The 17,440-nt window shown below is 35.4% G+C and overlaps 1 protein-coding gene across 1 annotated transcript in view; it reads right to left on the bottom strand.

The window, feature by feature from the left end:
* LOC117578124 (neurobeachin) overlaps positions 1–17,440 on the bottom strand; it is a 294,046-nt gene that overhangs the window by 276,055 nt on the left and 551 nt on the right. The window contains exon 2 of the mRNA XM_052007160.1: positions 11,681–12,602. Within this exon, the coding sequence (XP_051863120.1) occupies positions 11,681–11,839 (159 nt within the window). The 5' untranslated portion in view covers positions 11,840–12,602. The remainder of the gene's footprint in view (positions 1–11,680; positions 12,603–17,440) is intronic.

Raw genomic sequence — 17,440 nt, 5'->3', positions numbered from 1 at the left:
ATTTGTGCTTTAGTGTCTAACCGCGTTCGCGATGTAATGAGTTTCAAGTTTCAGTTCTTCAGCACTTTTATAATGTTTGAAAACTTTCTGTATTGTACATTTTTTAAGCTTTTAGTTTCAGCCTTCACATTCAGAGAGTCTAATATTTCTAGTCAATATTCTGAAAATTTCATAACGATTGCTGGTTAATTCTTGATTGTTTTTCTTCAAATTCTTCAGTTCTTCAACATTTTTATAATGTTTAAAAACTTTCTGTATCGCACATTTTTCAGGCTTTTAGTTTCAGCCTTCACATTCAGAGAGTTTAATATATCTAGTCAATATTCTGAAAATTTCATAACGATTGCTGGTTAATTCTTGATTGTTTTTCTTCAAATTCTTCAGTTCTTCAACATTTTTATAATGTTTAAAAACTTTCTGTATCGCACATTTTTCAGGCTTTTAGTTTCAGCCTTCACATTCAGAGAGTTTAATATATCTAGTCAATATTCTGAAAATTTCATTACGAAATTCTTCAGTTCTTCAACATTTTTCCAACTTTTAAAAACTTTCTCTATCGCACATTTTTTAAGCCTTTAGTTGCTACCTTTAGATTTTTATAGTTTAACATTTATAGTTAATATTCTGAAAATTTCATAACGTTTGCTGGCTAATTTATAGAACTCTGAATATCTTGCATAATTTCTTGTTTTTCTTCTTCTAATTTTTGAACATTTTTTGAATTTTTTGAAAACTTTCTGTAACGAACATTTTCCAAGACTTTACTTTCTACCTTCACATACTTATAATTTAATATTTTTTGGAAATATTCTGAAAATTTCATAACGATTGCTGATTAATTTCCAAAAATATGAGCATTTGTTTTCCTTCCTCGACTTTTACAGCGTATCTGTTAGTCAGGTTTTTGTGTTCTTGTCTTTGGTTTTTTTGCACTTTAACATTCTTTGGTTTTTTGCTATTTCGCCTCCTCTTTTTTTTTGTTGTTTGCGCTGCTTCGACATTTGTCGTCAACGTAATTTCCAGTTACACGCCCCGCACAGCTGCTCCCATTAAGGGCAATCCAACACCCAAAGAAAGGAAAAAAAAAATACCCCCACTAAGGTGGCTTTTTGCCACGCCTCTCTGCTGTTGCAGTCTTTGGTCGATGATGTTGATTCATTTCGAAACGTAAATTTATATTTTATTTTGGGAGGAAAACGTATAAAAATTTAAATTAGTTCAATACACTTTTTGCAGTCACCTAGAAAGGGGATGTTGGTCGCGGACTGAAGTGAAGCGGTGCGGCATAATGATGTTAATGAAGTTGCCGCAAAACAACAACAACAACGACAACAACAACAACGAAGAGTAAAAACTGGAATAAGAAATAGAAACGTTGCTCATCTGTTTGCCACGTAACGACAAAACGTGGCAATGTCCATAAATGTGTCACGCCTACGGTTCAACTACTCCCTTACCTTCCCTTTCCCCTTCCCCCTTCGCTCACTCACCCATCATCATCCCCCACCACTCACGTGGCACACACACACACACACACACATACACAGAGGCCACGCAATCAAACAGCCGTTGAAATGGCTACCGGTTACACATAATGCGTCCGGCGTCAGTCGCCACTGACGTCGCAGTCGACGTCGCAGTCGCAGTCGACTCTCTGTGTATGTGTGTATGTGTGTGTGTCCCGCATGCGAATCCCTTCAGCGTCCTTAAATAACATTGCGTTGTTCTTTATTGGTCGTTAAATCTCTTGCGGTTGTCGTGTCTTCGCTTTGAGCCTTACCGGCACCATCTCATCTCCTTCGCCTCCCCTTCGCTCCATCTCCATCTGCACCACCATCAGGAGCATCGCCACCACCACCAAGCAACATACAACACACACATACTCTCATATAACGTCAGCTACCCTGCTCTGCCTATTAACGGCGCCAGCATTGCCACCGCCACCGCCACCGCCACAGTCACCGCCGCAGCCACAGCAACTGCCTCTGCTTGAGCTTCTTCATCTACAGTTACAGCTACAGCTACAGCTTGTGCCACCCCCGCTGATGACACCGCACCCTTGGCATTGGGCCCGAGGCTCAACTGAATTTCGAGTTTTGCTTCACGATCTACATACTACGTGCCCACAGTGCTCTGCAAGCAATTTGCATGCGCCCAAAATTTATCTACAACTTTTTTAGAATACCTCTACATTATTTTTTTTATTAATTATTATTTTTTTTTTTATTCAAATAATAACGAAATGATAACAAAGATATGTGCATTGTTACCTAACTGGGCAACTTAAACAAATCAGAAATAATAAACAGAAAATTAATTATGTCAACAGCACATAATAAATATAAAGTAACCTCTACATTATTACCACTTTAAATTGTCCACTAATAAATGATATATAAAAGTTAAGAGAAATTAGTATATAATTAACTTCTTAAACTATAATCAGTTTTTTTTTCTTATATTATTTTTCAAGCTTTAGTCTATTCTCTTATTCTCCCACAAACTAAATTCCCACTGTAAATTTTCCCCCAAAAAATTATTAAGTAACTTACATACATTTGGTATATATTTGACTTCTTCGGATATTATTATTATTTTCCAATTTATAATCTTTTAGCTTCTGTAAGTTTTCACTTATCAAAATTTGGTGCATTTTATTTTTTTATCTATGATCTTTGAACTACTTTTCCTTTATATTACTTTTCAATGTGTAATCTTTTAACATCTGTATACATTTTTACTCATCAAATTTGTATACTTTATCAATACATAATTTCAAGCTAAAGTCCCACTCAATAAAAATGGTATATTTTTTCTCAAACTATGATCTTTGCACTAGTTTTCCTTAATATAATTGTTCACTTTATAGCTTTAATAAAAACCATTAATATACCAACAGATCAGATAATCAACTATATTTAGCATTGCACTTCAACCACTGTGCGGTAGCAAGTACTGGCTGGTCTCTAGGTTTTACGTGTCATGTGTTATTATCATAAAATCCACCAAAAATTGATAGAATCACAAACATCTAAAGTCAAAAGAAATTACAATTATAACACTGAAATTGTTCATTCACTTTTTAAATGCAACGCATAATACATTAAAATCCCTTCACATTCTCATTGACCCTCGCCCCACTGTGCGTTAATAGCAGCCACTGTAAATGTCTGTAGATGTCTCTGTTCTTTTTGTTGCTGTTGTTGTTGTGGTTGTTGCTACTGCTGCTTGCCAGCGGCGAAAGTACGCGAAGGCAGCCGCAACCAATTCGATTTCGTTCCATTTCATTCCATTCCATTCCATTCCATGCCATTCCATGCCATGGCGTGGCAGAAGCCAAACGAGACAGGACACGACAAGACGAAACATGACGGGACATGCTGACGCCAATATCCTGGCGTTCTGGCGTCCTCACGTCGTCACAGTCGCTCTTCTTCTTCTTCATCGTTGTTGCTTTACTTTCCATTTAGGGTTTTGCCAGAAGAAGAATCAGCACACAAACACACACTTGCTGTTGAGCTTGTGTTTGTTTTTGTATTAATGTCATTTCTTTTCGTCATTTTTTCCTCGTTTTGCCAAAAACAAAAAAAAAATAAGAAAACAACGACAAAACAGAATGAAAAAATATTCAAGAAAAGCCGAATTCGTGCCGCGTTTTCCCAGCGAAATTTTCCCAGCTGCATTACAAGTTGATGCGCCTATTTTCCTACGTTTTTATACCCGCTACCCATAAGGTAGAAGGGTATTATAACTTTGTGCCGACAGGAAATGTATGTAACAGGTAGAAGAAGGCATCTCCGACCCTATAAAGTATATATATTCTTGATCAGCGTCAACAGCCGAGACGATATAGCCATGTCCGTCTGTCCATCTGTCCGTCCGTCCGTATGAATCACTGGATCTTAGAGACTATAAGAGATAGAGCTATAATTTTTATAATTTTTTTCGACAGCATTTGCTATGTTTGCACGCATATCAAGTTTGTTTCAAATTTTTGCCACGCCCACTTCCGCCCTCGAAAATCAATAAAATCGAATAACAAGCGTAATTTTAAAGCTAAGGTTGTGAATTTTGGTATATATAATAATTGCTATAGTAGTTATGATTTCTAAAAATTTGATTACGATCAGATAAAAATTGTCGAAGGTATTAAAGAAATACTTTTGTATATCGATATAACAAATATACCATTTGGTATAATTTTAGTATTTTTGTAGTATTTTTGGTATATGCTGAGAATAATACCGCAAAGTACATTACTTTTATTCAAAATGGGTAGCGGGTATCTCACAGTCGAGCACACTCGAATGTAGCTTTCTTACTTGTTTTTGTTGTTGTTGTTGGTTTTTTGAGTTGTCCGCTTTTTTGTCTACGATTGTGTGTGTTGATTCCTTTTTGTGCCATTTTTTTATGCTCTTATCATTTCACTTTTTGCCCCCGCTTTCCACCGCTTTCCCCCGCTTCCTTCTCCGCCTGTTCTTTTGTGTGAGTTTCTTCACTTGTGACTTTGGCATTTGGTTGCTTTGTGGCCAAGTTTTTTGGCCCCACCTCTGTCTCTATCACTCTCTCTTTCTCCCCCCCTCAGGATGCCAACAATAAGGCCCATTTTTATTGTTTCCTTTTTGGCACTCGGAACAGCTGACAGGCTAAAAGCGACGTCAACTGCGACGCCGACTGCGACAGCGACTGCGACTGCGACGTCAACATTAGATCTCGTTGGTGAGGTTGCGTGGCAAAGCACGTTAATTAAATTAAGTAAAAGTAGCTAAATATGTTTGCATTTTGTTCCAGCTGCCTCTTCAAAGAGAACTCAACCAGCTGCCGTCGACTCTGCGATAACAAAACAAGGGGTGGAGAGGGGGGTGCGACGGGGGTTACGCAGGTTACGTGTTGAACCAGGGTGGAGGTTAGAGGTCGTCGGTGGGGGAAAGGGCAACTAAACAAAACGTTAATAAGTTGCTTCACATCAAGTCTGGCCACATCATTATTGTGTGCGACTTTTGCATACCCTGTAACCCAAATTTAGCTGACGTCAGAGAGAGAGCACAAAGCAAAAAAAAAAAGGGCAGCGCATTTTAAGCAGTCCTCATTAATCATCAGTCATCGTCGCTTTGCTTTTTGGTCAGGTGGCAATCTAAGGTCAGCAGAGGTCATTTCGAGTTTCTGTTTGTGTTTTACAACACTACACACACACAAATGCTATTTTAAGCTGTCGTAAATTGATTACTCAAACTTTTCTGACAAATTGTACAACTCTTGTTGCCTTGCAAATTATTTTCGAGGGAATTTGCAAGCTACACAAATAGTTTTATTTCTTTAGAAATATCTAAATAGTTCCCAACAGTATTTTACTTACTAAATATTCAAGTCAACTCCATAAATAATTGAAATAACTATGTAACTACACTGATAAAGAAACAAATCAGTATTTAAAATCAAAAACATTCGTCTTAAAAATTGTGTTCCTAAAATAAGACCACTTTCAGAACAAATTTCGAATACGAAGATAATTAGTCAAAAAATGCCAAAAATACTAGATTTCGTTTGCAAAATTCTATAATCCATTGAAATTCGTATATATAGTAATATTACATCAGTATAATATCATAAAATTGTTGACTTTCTTTTAAATTATAATAATTTTTCACTCACTTAAGCTCTTTTACTTCAGCCTTCCATGATTTACCAACATGATTTCAATATCCTTATTTACACTGATTTCTATTTGCAGAACTTCTTTATACACATTGTCTAATGCAATTCTAATCCAACTTTGATTTACCATTCCGTTCCACGTTACCTACAATGCAACATACTTAGCACACTCGCTGCTGCTGTTGATTACAGGGTCTCGAAAATGTTGCGTAGGTTCGTCTTAGTAAATCCGATGGAAAATCTTTTCCAGAGTTACGTAAATTAGCAATTTTATGTTCAATAGTAATATTACATTAATATAATATCTTTAAATTGTCTTCTTACATCTAAATTGTAATAATTCTCAACTCATTTAAGCTCTTTTCCTTCAGCCTTCCATGCTTTACCAACAGGATTTCATTTGATTTATGTATGTACATTCATGAACATTTGGAGAACTTTGTTAAGCCAATCGTTTAATTTGATTTACCATTCTATTCCACGTTACCTACAATGCCACATACTTAGCACACTCGCTGCTGCTGTTGATTACAGGGTCTCAAAATGTTGCGTAGGTTCGCCTTAGTAAATCCGATGGAAAATCTTTTCCAGAGTTACGTAAATTAGCAGTTTTATGTTCAACAGTGATATTACATTAATATAATATCTTTGAATTGTCTTCTTACATCTAAATTGTAATAATTCTCAACTCATTTAAGCTCTTTTCCTTCAGCCTTCCATGCTTTACCAACAGGATTTCCTTTGATTTAACATTTGGAGAACTTTCTTAAGCCAATCGTTTAATTTGATTTACCATTCCATTCCACATACTTAGCACACTCGCTGCTGCTGTTGATTACAGGGTCTCAAAAATGTTGCGTAGGTTCGCCTTAGTAAATACAATGGGAAGGAAATCTTTTCCAGAGTTAAGTAAATTGGCAATTTGATCTTCAATAGTAATATTACATTAATATAATATATTTAAATTGTAATAATTCTCAACTCATTTAAGCTCTTTTCCTTCAGCCTTCCATGCTTTACCAACAGGATTTCCTTTGATTTATGTATGTACATTCATGAACATTTGGAGAACTTTGTTAAGCCAATCGTTTAATTTGATTTACCATTCTATTCCACATACTTAGCACACTCGCTACTGCTGTTGATTACAGGGTCTCAAAAATGTTGCGTAGGTTCGCCTTAGTAAATACAATGGGAAGGAAATCTTTTCCAGAGTTATGGATATGACAAAGCAATGTCAAGATAAATACGAACATGTATTATGTGAAATGATACGACAATAGCATTTAAGGAGACACTGACTGACGGTGGGGGAAAGGGGCAGTCATAAAAGGGTTGCCGCTTTAAGGGTTGTCGCTCAATTTTAATGTAAAGTTATTAAAATTATACGAGAGTATATATATGTATATTTGTGTATGCATAAGTCTATATAGATCGCAATCGCTTTGCATCCTGTCTGTCTGTGTGTGTGTGTGTGTGTATGTGTGTGTGTTTGTTTGTTTGTTTGTACATTTTGTTTGTTGATTTGTTTGTGTTGTAATGGCAAATGTAAACACAGGGCGAGAGAGAGAGAGAGAGAGAGAGAGAAGAAGAGAGGCAGACGGCAAACAAATTGAAAATTGTTGGGCTCAGCCTCTTTGTTGTTGACTTCATTTTGCAATCGGTTTTCAAATCGTTAAATTTGTTGCTCAACTTCTTGTTGTTGTTGCGAGTGTGTGTGTGTGTGTGTGTGTGTTTGTGCATATTTGTTGCTGTCGATTTGCATTAAGCGTTTATTTTTAGTAGCAAACATACATTTTTAGCTAACGACGAAAGACGAAAGGCAAATCGATTAAAGGCTTTGCCTCTTTGCACGTGACACGGCTTTGCCTCTGTTCGTGGAGAGGGGTTTGCAGAGGGAGAAAGGAAGAGAGAGAGAGAGGGAGATTGTAGTGTGTAGGTTAAGGGTGGCTCAATACTAAATGGGCCGAGAGTACCACATGCGCCACATGGCAAATGACCATAATTGAGCTGTATAACAAGGCCCAATGACCGATTAAGCGTCGTCCACAACTGAAGTTGCCAGTTGCCTGGTCCACCTCCCCCCTTTCTCCTTTCCCTCCCCTCTCCACACACACAAGAGGAAAGAGGTGTACGCCTTTTGCATAAATGGGGAGCCAGGCTTCGTTGAGTAATGTTGGCCGAGGCAAGACAAGGCAAGCTGTTGAGCTATGAATCAATCAGCAGAAGAAGCAGAAGAAAAAAAACAGAAAACAGAAAACAGAAAACGCATGAAAAAACATGCAAATGGCGGAAGAAAACGGAGAAAAGTAATGGCAGGCAGAAAGAAGCAAGTAAACGAGAGATGAAAAGCAAGTTAACACAAAAAATAACAGAAGCGACTAGACCAAGAAAATGTATGCATAATTTCCGAATGCGAACTCGAGGAAATTATAAAAGAAAAGCGGAATCGCTTTAAAAAAGCAAAAAAAAAAAAAAAAACCCTGACGACAACAACAAAGATCTATCGCGTTAACAATATCGATTAATAGATATTGCGATAACAAGCAAATAATGTCTGCCTAGAGATCATTAATCATATCGCTATCAGTAAGCAACAACAAAACCATCCATTAAATTGTATCACAACAAAAAAGAAAATAAAGTATCACTTGCTGAAATTCTATGGAAAACCTAGAGACCCATAGACCTACAATGATAACGCGGCGGTTAAATAAAATGATTTGTGCTATCGCTGTAAGCAAGCGGGCATGACAAACAGCAATAATCCCCTATACGTGGGGTATTTAGAATGTTTCAACGCTGCAATCTCTGGAGTTACAAAAGCTAAGCTGCTGAAATTTTATACACGGCTGTCCAAATACCTTATAAAACCTCACGTATGCCAAGTTTTTAAATAGTCAGCAGATTTCTCGAGTTTTCAAAAGAAATGTTTACAAGTGATTTTTCAATGTATTACTTTTCTATGGCAATTTAAAGTCACCTCGTGCATTTTATTCACTTGTTAAGGAATTATATCTTTTTTCGTGGTTGGAAAATGTCAATCCCAAAAAAGAAGAAGATTCCCAATACGCGGTGTATTCACAAGGTTCAGACGCTGCAATCTCTGGAGTTACAAAAGCTACGCAGCCGAAATTCTGTAGACGGCTGTCCAAATACCTTAGAAAACCTCACGTATGATAAGTTTTTAAATAGTCAACAGATTTCTCGAGCTTTAGACAAATGTTTAAAATTGATTTTTTGCAATATATTGCCTTTCTAGGGCAATTTAAAGTCACCTCGTGCATTTTATTCACTTGTTAAGGAATTATATCTTTTTTCGTGGTTGGAACATGACAACTTCAAAAAAGAAGAAGATTCCAAGGTTCAAACGCAGCAATCTCTGGAGTTACAAAAGCTAAGCAGACGAAATTCTGTAGACGGCTGTCCAAATACCCTATAAAACCTCACGTATGCCTAGTTTTTAAATAGTCAGCAGATTTCTCGAGCTTTAGAGAAATGTTTAAAATTGATTTTTTCAATATTTTGCCTTTCTAGGGCAATTTAAAGTCACCTCGTGCATTTTATTCACTTGTTAAGGAATTATATCTTTTTTCGTGGTATGAACATGACAACTTCAAAAAAGAAGAAGATTCCAAGGTTCAAACGCAGCAATCTCTGGAGTTACAAAAGCTACGCAGCCCAAATTCTGTAGACGGCTGTCCAAATACCTTAGAAAACCTCACGTATGATAAGTTTTTAAACAATCAGCAGATTTCTCGAGCTTTAGATAAATGTTTAAAATTGATATTTTCAATATTTTGCCTTTCTAGGGCAATTTAAAGTCATCTCGTGCATTTGCTTAAGAGTTATATCTGTTTTTTTCGTGGTTGGAACACGTCAACCCCAAAAAACGCCACGCACATTCTTTTCTTTTTCGATAATTTTATTATTGTGAGTGTGTGTGTTTTTTTTTTTTTTTATTTTCTATTCGCGCTTATCAGATTTGTCGTATAATCAGGCGAAAATAAGCGTATAAAAATGAACAGCAATATGTGCGTGTGTGTGTGTGTGTGTGTGTGTATTCCACCTGTCTGAGTATCTAGCAAACATATTTTATATCGCTCTCTCAGTTGCCAACTCGCTTGCTCTCTCACTCTAGCTAGTTGCTTATCTTATCAGTGAGGAGCAAAAAACGACAACGACGACGACGATGACGAAGAAGACGACGAACTTCAATTCAATTTCTTTTCAATTTCTTGCACACACACACACACACACACACACACACTTAGAGCACCTGTCAAGCTGTTGCTCCCCGTTCCCCGTTCCCCTTCGCCTTGGGTTTTGGCTTCTTCCTTTTGCCATTGCTTTCATTTTTTCGCTGAGCAAAATCTCAACATCTCGAGTCATAATGATGAGCGACGGTGTCGTGTTTTCATTAAGCACCTTCAACACACACACACACACACACACCCACACTTTAAAGCTTAGCCCGCCAAAAATGTAAATTTGAAAATCTTCTCTAATAATAATGTCGTGTAATAATACAATATGTATGCAGGCATATTGTCTGCCAGTCAAAGTTGTGCCAAGGAGGCGGCAGTTGCTGGCCTTTGATCTAATCACAGCCCTGCCACACACACACACACACACACACACACAGTGATTTTTTGCTAGGTGTTCTCAGCGCTCCCGTCGCAGATGTTTCGCTCTGCGGCTTCCAGCGAAATGTTAATTTTGTGCTAATGAAAGCGACGTCTCACTCGCACTCACATCCGTTTCCCCCTCTCACTCTCCCTCTCCCACTTCCTCGTTTCTTCCGCTGTGCTGGCATTCGAGCCCCACCCCCCCGCGCATCCATCATCAAACTTATTTAGACGCCATTTTGTCAGTAATGAAAATTGCGCCGACTAAAGTCAAAGATTTGCATATGCTGGCGCCATCTATTGGTCACATTTAAATCGCTAGTTGATATTGATATTGCGTATTTTTATCTTTCTTTCTTATTTTTCCTTTTGGGGACTTTCTTTCATGTCTTTGACATGACATTGAAAGGATTAAAGCGGCGATTAATCAAATGCAGCTTCAGCTGTGCTTATTTAAGTTAATCTCTTTTGTCGCTCCCAAGATAAATTTAGCCAAACTGTAAACTCATTTAAAACAGTTTTTTTTTTGTGTCTCGCAAGATAAATGAGCTTTGCTCGGGCAGTGAAAGTGTTTATAAGAAACTAACTAACTAACTCATATTTGATTAAATTTTATCATCTTGCATTTTCTTAGATCATATTTGATCAAATGAGATGAAGTCGAAAGCAAAACTCTCTCGTTTAAAATGGATGCACGTTATTCGCTATAATCGTTATACTATCGATAAACATTGCTTAACAAATAAGAACGTTTCAGCCTATCGAATTTAGCTTTAATATGCATTCAATCACATAAATAATTTACAACATGAAGTCGCAGCAATATCAATTGTTATCTTGGTTGTATACTATCGATAAAAACTATCAATAACGATATTCTTGAGAAATTCCAAGTGCTAAAAACAAAACTAAGACTCAAATTTGATTAAATTTTATCATCTTGCATTCTCTTAGATCAAATTTGATTAAATAATAGCAAGTCAGGTCTATCCAAAGCAAAACTCTGCATGTTATTAATCGTTATACTATCGATAAACATTGCTTAACAAATAAGAACGTTTGAGCATGTCAAATTTAGCTTTAATATGCATTCAATCACATAAATAATTTACAACGTGCCTACATTTGAAGTCACAGCAATATCAATAGTTATTTCGGTTGTATACTATCGATAAAAACTATCAATAACGATATTCTTGAGAAATTCCAAGTGCTAAAGACAAAACTAAGACTCATAACTGATAATGATTTACTTGCTCTGTTGAAAACAAAACTCTGCAAGTAATATCGATAAACTTCGTTTCACGTTCTTTTAAAGCAGAAAAGATCATTTCAGGCTATCAATAACGATTTGCTTTTAGCTGCTATCGATAAATGTAAAAGTGTGGAGTACTTACCAAGTGTAGAACTGTGTTGACCACCTCCCGATTGGTCACCTGGCCCACCTCGATGAGGCCGATGAGGACGGCAAATTTCAAATTATCGGCGGTTGTCATTCTGACAATTTCGTCGGGCCGCTTAATTTCACTAAACGGCGGACGCATGATGTCCGCCATTTTTGTTGGATTGATTATCGGTTTTGTTTTGTGTTATCGATTGTTGTTTTAGTTTTGTCGTATTTTGTATTGATTGTTGTTTGTTGTTGTTGTTGTTGGTGTCGTTTTGTTATCGTTTGCAATTATTGCACATAAACAAATAGCAATTAATTAGTTATTTGTCGTTAATTGTTGTTGTTATCGAATTATCGAGTTATGTTTAGATTAATGGATGGAATGCACATTGGGGAAATAAACACACACACACACATAATCACATACACAGAAATGCATGAGCACATACATACATAGATATAGATATATATATATATTTTTTTATTTTTTTCTGGATATATATATTAAACAATAAAAGATTGATTTGATTTCTTGCCAGGACCAACTGGGGTATTAACAAAAAAATTATTATTATTTATCGAATTGAATTTGTAACTTTAATTTTTTTGTAGGATTTTGTATTTATTTTTTTTTTCTTATCTTTTTGTAATTTTTTTTTCAATATTTAATTTTTGTTGCACTTTTTCTCAGGCCTTCGCCTAGAAATTTCACTTGTGTTGTTGTTGCTGTGTTGCATGTTGTTGTTGTTGCTGCTGCTGTTGTTGTCGTCGAAGTTGTTGTTGTTGTTGAAGTTGTTGTTGTTGTTGTTGTTATTGCTCAAAAGCTCATATTTGAGCAACTTTGTTGTTGTTAACGATTCTTCTCACATTCATTTGCCTTTTGTTGTTTAACTTTTTCAATTATTTTCCTTTTTTTTTTATTTTGCACACTTTACAATTTTGTTGTTATAATTATTAATTCAAGTTTTTGTTTTTCGGATATTGGATGGGGTTTTGTTGGCATTCAAAAAGAGAAAGAGAAAAAGAGATAAAGAGAATTGGCTCATGAGTTAAAATGCAAAAATTAATTAAAAATCCAGATGCATGGAAACTTAAATATACATTTAATGTTAAAACTAAATAAAACTCTTCAACTCTTTAATCAAATATTTAAAATATGAATATCCAAAAATTAACACAATAATTTAATATTAAAAATAAATCTTTTTACAAAATTAAATATTTCTTAAATGTTATCAGAGTACACATATTTAATATTTAAAGTTTCAATAAATATTGTCTGATAACCAAAAATGAACACAAAAATGTAATATTAAAAATGTGTAAAACTGTTTAAAGTATTATTTATTATTTAAATATTCCTTAAATGCTTTCAGAGCACACTTTTATTTCGAGTTCTCATCACATCAAATATTTCAAGTATAAATTGTGAATAAATTTTGTGTGATAACCAAAAATGAACATAAAATTTTTCCATTTTTCCGCATTTCCAAATTCAAAGCGAGATTATATTTTTTGTAATATTCAAATCAACTATAAAATTTGAAATATGTTTGATGACAAACAACATATATAAATAAAATGCAGGTACAAAAATATTTCATATAGCAAATGTGTTTAAAATGCATGAGAACGACAAAAATTTGCCATCTATTTTCATTAGTAATTGTTTGCTTTAGTTTATTTGTTGTGCAGGTCAAAGGGGAGTCCAAATACACACACACACACACACACACACACACACACATCAAATATTTTACGAGCATTATTTAAATAACTATAAAATTGTAACTATTTACAGCAAATTCAAAACTTCGAATGGAAAAAATCCTTCTCAACTAAAATTCATTTATATTTATTGAGAAGAATAAAATCATTTAAACTTCACTTGCAAGTGTCTCATCTATTTTTTTTTTTAACTTAAACTGTTAGCAAAAGATTAATTCATTTAAAAAGTAAACTTTGCAACTGGTCAGCTGTCAAGTTAAATCACTCTCAGCTCTCATAATAAGCATTAAAAAGTTTCCGATGCGACTTAACGATATAAATATTTCGAGTTGAAGACTTTTTCTTGACTTTAAAGCGACAAAAAAAAATGCCAATAAAAAGTGAAAAGCAATTAAAGCTGGCTTTCAAAGCAGTTTGTACTGGATTTAGTGCTTCCACAATTCTGGTTACGAAGGAAGGAAGGAAAAGTATAAAAGAACTCTTAGAAAAAATGAATAAAACAAAACGAGCTATGAAAATCCAGCACGAAAATTCATTAGATTGAAGATTTCCTATGAATAAACATAATAGTTATGAAAGAAATTAGCACAAAATTCTTATATCTCATGAATGACAAAGATTAAAATTATATTTTCTTATGATTTCCTATGAATAAACATAATAGTTTTGAAATATATTAGCACAAAATTGTTATATTTCATTCCTTTAGTCCCTTTTGAATGTCAAAGACTCAAATTCTGTTTTTCCATTAGCTTAAACTATAATTTAGAAAAAAAGCTATTAAAATGAGAGATGAACCAATATAATAATGTAAATATTCCATATATATTGGATTATAAAGTTCTTCAAATGAGAGATGAACCAATATAATAATGAAAATATTCCATATATTATAAATATTTTGGATAACAAAGTTATTAAAATGAGAGTTGAATAAACAGATTAATGTAAATATTCCATTTATTATATACATATATGGGATAATAAAGTTCTTCAAATAAGAGATGAACCAATATAATAATGAAAATATTCCATTTATTATATATATATTGGATAACAAAGTTATTAAAATGAGAACTGAACCATTAGAATAATGTAAATATTCCATTTATTATATATATTGGATAATAAAGTTCTTCAAATGAGAGATGAACCATTAGAATAATGTAAATATTCCATTTATTATATATATTGGATAACAAAGTTATTAAAATGAGAACTGAACCATTAGAATAATGAAAATATTCCATTTATTATATATATTGGATAATAAAGTTCTTCAAATGAAAGCGGAACCAATAGAATAATGTAAATATTCCATATAATTTCTTTAGAATATCTAGCGCATGGTTATCAAGAACTTGAGAACTTTTTATAGACCTTTATGACATCCAGATAAAGCATAACTATTGTTAGTCTACGCTTTCTCTCTGTCCTCTCCCATTCTTTCTCTCTCTCTCATTCACCCGCAGTCGCCTCCATGGTTTTTTTTCTTTTTTCATTTTTTCATATTTACTTTAATGCTTAGCCCTTGAGTGAGGGTTTCTTGAGTCATGCAATTGTTATTGTGCCTTGGCATATTAAAAGAAATTAACTTATGCATGGAGGTACGAGTAATTCGTCACGCACTGTCGATAACTGTGCCACAACTTTGTGACTATGCAACAAAACTAAACTCGAGAAAAATAAATACGAAGTTGAGCATTGAAATGCCAAGTAAAATCAAGTTATAATTACCGATCAGCAAATATAACTGTCAAATACTGTTCTACGATCGCGTAGCACAGTTTAAAACGACACTTTAAGCGCAGCTTGACGCCATCTTGAAATATGTTTCATAATAAGTGTCATACTTGGCTGCAGTTCAATTTACTCTTGCATTATTCTCTCTGTTTATCACAAAACAAGAAATCTTTTTTTTTTTTGAAATTTACACCTTTCAAAGTTGGAAGTGACGATATCGATGTTGAAAAACCGGCGTGGCACATTTAACAACAACGACAGCGACAATGACGTTCGAATGTTCAAATGTTGACGAAGTAAACGAGCGCGCTATCAAACGTAATTATCGCAGCACGCTACGTAATATGAAGTGCGCTTACGCTTACGTACGACACGTAAGCGGCCGGTTTTCTGATTTGCACTGTGTCTACTGTGTGTGCGTGTGTGTGTGTGCGCGTGTGATAAACTGTGCAGTGGAATGAGCAAAGCGCAAACCAACGGCAGAGAGAGGGAGAGCGAGCGAGCGAGAGAGAGCAGCTCACGCGAGAGGCGAAAAGCATAAAAATAAAGGTTGACTTTGCGTGCCCCATTGGAGCAAATGCAACTTGTCTAATTGGAAAACGATCGCGAGGAGGGAACGCAACAACAACAACAACAATAAAAGCTCCACCTGCTATCTCCACTACATATGTATGATGAATGATGTTATCTAAAAAGTGTTAATCTTCTAACATAGCAACCCATTCAAAAAGAGAGCGAGAGAACGAAATGTGTTAAATATAGTATACATTTTGTACACATGCTATTTGTTAACAATTAAAGCTTGTGCATTAACTAATATCGTTTCTAAATGTCTCATTATATTCAATTTTTGAAATGTGTGTGTTTGTTACCAACAAACTTTGGCATTGGGTTTGCAGTCTTGCTCTCTCGCTCTCCCTCTCTTTTACGCTCACTCGCGCTCTCAATTGCTGCGCTCTCTGTTTATACCCGCTAGCCAAAAAGGGTGGAAGGGTATTATGATGAAACCTGTTCAAAACTTGAAAATGTTTACGGTCTACAATTTGCAGAAAATAAATTACATTATTTCATTATTTCAATAATATTTCAATAAAGGTTGACTTTTGCATAAATAATAAATTTTATATTATATCATAAGAAGTTGAATTATTTTTGTATCCAAATGCAAATGTAAATTCATAAATTTGATTAAATTAAATAAATAAAATTAAAAAATGACCTGATTAGTTTAATCAAAAAAGATTATTATATTATATTTTATGAATAAACAATAAAAATGTAACTTTTATAAGTGTATTTTTTTCTAAATAAAAGTATATTTCTAGCATAAGTCAAGTTTTCTAGCGGGTATCTCGCAGTCGAGTGTACTCGCATTTATTTTTTCGTGCTGCTTCGTTTTGGTTGTTGCCATTGTTGTTTTTATTGTTGTTGTTGGTGGTGGCCAAAAGCGGCGCTTGTTCAATTTTGAGTTTCGGGTGGTTGCTTTGGCTGCTGACGCTTTTTTTTTCTTCGATTCCAAAATAAAATTAACAACAACGACAACAAGAAGCAAAATTATAGTTTTAAGCGAATTGCGCAAGCAGCGAAGGCAGCAACAAATTGCGCTCACATTCTTGTTACGGGCCAAGTTATTTACACTTTGGCCTAACATAACCTCCAACTGCACAAACACACACACACACACACACACGCGCACACAGAGAGACATGCTTATGAAGTTTTTCCTTTGTTTTCCTTTTCGTTTCACGCGCGCTCTCTCTCTCCTCTCTCATTCCACGCATTTCACCTTGGTTTTGCTCCTCTTCTCCATCTCTCTCGCACTCTGTCACTCTCTTGCACTTCCGCCCCCAGCCATGCCTTGCCATCAACGATCCCTGGGCCACGATGACAAAGTGGAAAAATCAATGAATGTCAGTGAGAGAGAGAGCGCGCGTGAGTGAGAGCCGAATAGAGAGAGCGCGTCCTGCTCCAGTACACGCCACACGCCACCCCGCCCCCACTTATTCAAACACTCACGCACACACACGCACACACACCGACAAGCGCGCACACGTTGAACCTGAACACACGTCGTCAGTTTGTTAACTTATTCTTATTAGGTTGCTACCACGTTCTACCACACACGTACACTCTCTCTCTCTCACACAGCCAACACACACACACACACACACACACACACAGTCGCTCATATAGACGCTCTCGCAGTCGCTCTCTCGCTAACGCGCGCTCTCTGTGGATGTCAACGTCAGCGTTGCGGCTTTTCTGCTTCTTCTAGTTACGTTTCGTTTGGTTCGCT

This window comes from Drosophila albomicans, chromosome X (genome assembly GCF_009650485.2).
Source record: "Drosophila albomicans strain 15112-1751.03 chromosome X, ASM965048v2, whole genome shotgun sequence".
Lineage (NCBI taxonomy): Eukaryota > Metazoa > Arthropoda > Insecta > Diptera > Drosophilidae > Drosophila > Drosophila albomicans.
Note: the sequence above shows the minus strand (reverse complement) of the source record. Positions and strands in the feature narration are given on the sequence as shown.